General features: G+C 35.4%; 1 protein-coding gene across 1 annotated transcript in view; it reads left to right on the forward strand.

Moving 5' to 3' along the window:
* Nucleotides 1-2,202, forward strand: part of LOC138041983 (protein N-terminal glutamine amidohydrolase-like) — a 29,288-nt gene extending 27,086 nt beyond the window's left edge. Inside the window, exon 7 of the mRNA XM_068887695.1 lies at nucleotides 1,744-2,202. Within this exon, the coding sequence (XP_068743796.1) occupies nucleotides 1,744-1,847 (104 nt within the window). The 3' untranslated portion in view covers nucleotides 1,848-2,202. The remainder of the gene's footprint in view (nucleotides 1-1,743) is intronic.
* The last annotated feature ends 298 nt before the right edge of the window (nucleotides 2,203-2,500 follow it).

The raw sequence follows: 2,500 nt of genomic DNA on the forward strand, positions 1-2,500 counted from the left end.
TTATTATTATTATTAAATTTTATAGAGCGCAACTTTCCATAAAAGATGATCAAGTGCGCTTTACATGTGTGAAAGGATAACAGAAAAATGTAAAATTGTCGATTACAATGATCATGAAAACTTAAACAAAACAAATTATAAAATTGTATTGGCATCGTAATTAAATAAATATATTTTTAAAACCTTCTTTAAAAGATTACGATTTGCCTCGTTCCTAAGTTGTAGTGGTAGTTCATTCCATATCTTGGGTGCTGCTACTGCAAATGCACGACCTCCCATAGACTTCTTTGTTTTTTCTCTGGGTGGCAATAACAACATACCATCATTAGACCGTAAGCTGTAGTTGGATTTTTCTTTGACGTGGACCAAGTCACAAAGATAGCATGACATGACATGAGCGGAAGTGAGAAATGGTATGAACATCAACCGGAAGGGGTAGTGGAAAACGAAAAATGTAAGATCTTGTGGGATATGACCATCCAGTGTGACCATGTTATCGAAGCCGGAAGACCTGAGATTGTTGTTGAGAACGAAAATAACAAGGCAATTATAGTGGAGATAGCTTCACCCTGGGATCACAGAGTGTATGAAAAGGAAGGTGAAAAGATTGAGAAATATCATGACCTGAAGAGAGAGATTGGAAGACTATGGAGGATTAGGCATCTGGAAGTGGTACCGGTAGTCGTTGGTGCACTCGGAGTAGTAAGCAAATGGTTGGATGCATGGCTTGAGAAGATAGGTGTTATCGTCAGAACGGGACTGTTGCAGAAAACGGCCTTGTTAGAAACAGCTAGGATTCTAAGGAAGCTGTTGGAAAGCTGAAGAAGAAGAATGACACAAAGGACTACTAGCTATGGCTCGCTCCTTTGGTGTAATGTTGGCGTAACATCCGCCAGAGCTAAAGCGATACATTTACATCATCATCATCATAATAAATAATAATAATAATAATAATAATAATAATAATAATAATAATAATAATAATAATAATAATAATTATTATTATTATTATTATTATTATTAAATTTTATAGAGCGCAACTTTCCATAAAAGATGATCAAGTGCGCTTTACATGTGTGAAAGGATAACAGAAAAATGTAAAATTGTCGATTACAATGATCATGAAAACTTAAACAAAACAAATTATAAAATTGTATTGGCATCGTAATTAAATAAATATATTTTTAAAACCTTCTTTAAAAGATTACGATTTGCCTCGTTCCTAAGTTGTAGTGGTAGTTCATTCCATATCTTGGGTGCTGCTACTGCAAATGCACGACCTCCCATAGACTTCTTTGTTTTTTCTCTGGGTGGCAATAACAACATACCATCATTAGACCGTAAGCTGTAGTTGGATTTTTCTTTGACGTGGACCAAGTCACAAAGATAGTTAAGTGCCAGGTCATGTATCCATAAAACAAAAAAAGAAGAGCAACCCTTAACCAATTTCACTCGTCACCATTTGATTACCCATACTAATCATATAATCGGAAGCATCGTATCTCAAAAAGAGAATTTGGAGAATCTGAAGAATTGTATGTCAAAACTCATATTTTACTATTGTCCTATTTAGCCATAACCGCACCTTTCTGGAAAACTATACTCAGGATTACAATTGATTAAAAAGTTAACTTCAAATTTATTACTGTCTCTTATTTTTCTAATCCTCTTCTGTAGAGAAGTTATCACGTCTAAATGTTACAAAACATTAATTTGTTTTTTATTTTACCTTTCTTCATACAGAGAGCACAATGAACCTAGAGGAATTTATTGACATGTCAGAAGAAGGTGAGGGAGAGGTTATGGACTTCAAGTCATTCGTCAAAAGTTTTGCTTCTGTAAAATAAATTCAGACAGGGTGACATATACGTAAACATGTACATTTATTTAAATAATTACGTCTGAATCTCTGACTTGCCCTCAGAGAACTGTAACATTTTTTAACGCTCAGAGATCTTTGTACCCAAACTCTTATTTTTGTGACGTAAATAAATTATCAAATGTAGCTGGCTGGTTAAGCACTCTTGAAAACCAATGAATATGATCAGAGCAATCGATGGATTGATTTGTATAGTTAGCATGACGTTATCCATGATTGTGCATAGACTATTGTAACTCCCAGAGAGAACAGAAATAAACTGTAAACAGAAACGTTTGGAGAATAAAATCGCCATTCAATGTGTTTCGCACGCATATTAAAAACGTTTTAGTTTGTGCTTGTTCCCATGTTATCTCAGTTTTCTGTCTGCGCCAAGGTGAAGAGGTGTTCTATATCAACTCTTCGCCTATTGTACTGCATGAGAACAGCACCACCTCACAAGATAGTACTGACCTCACGATTTATTCAATGTTGGGAATGTCGGCAAACTTTAACGAGAAACAAACGCATGCACGCTCGTGACGGTGTGTTTACTTCAGATCAGCACTCAAATTCTTAAAAAAGCTGAGGATGAAGTGCTGCCTTCATTAATACATTCGCAAAGTTCCGGTTTCGGTGCAC

Source organism: Montipora capricornis, chromosome 3, assembly GCF_036669925.1.
Source record: "Montipora capricornis isolate CH-2021 chromosome 3, ASM3666992v2, whole genome shotgun sequence".
Lineage (NCBI taxonomy): Eukaryota > Metazoa > Cnidaria > Anthozoa > Scleractinia > Acroporidae > Montipora > Montipora capricornis.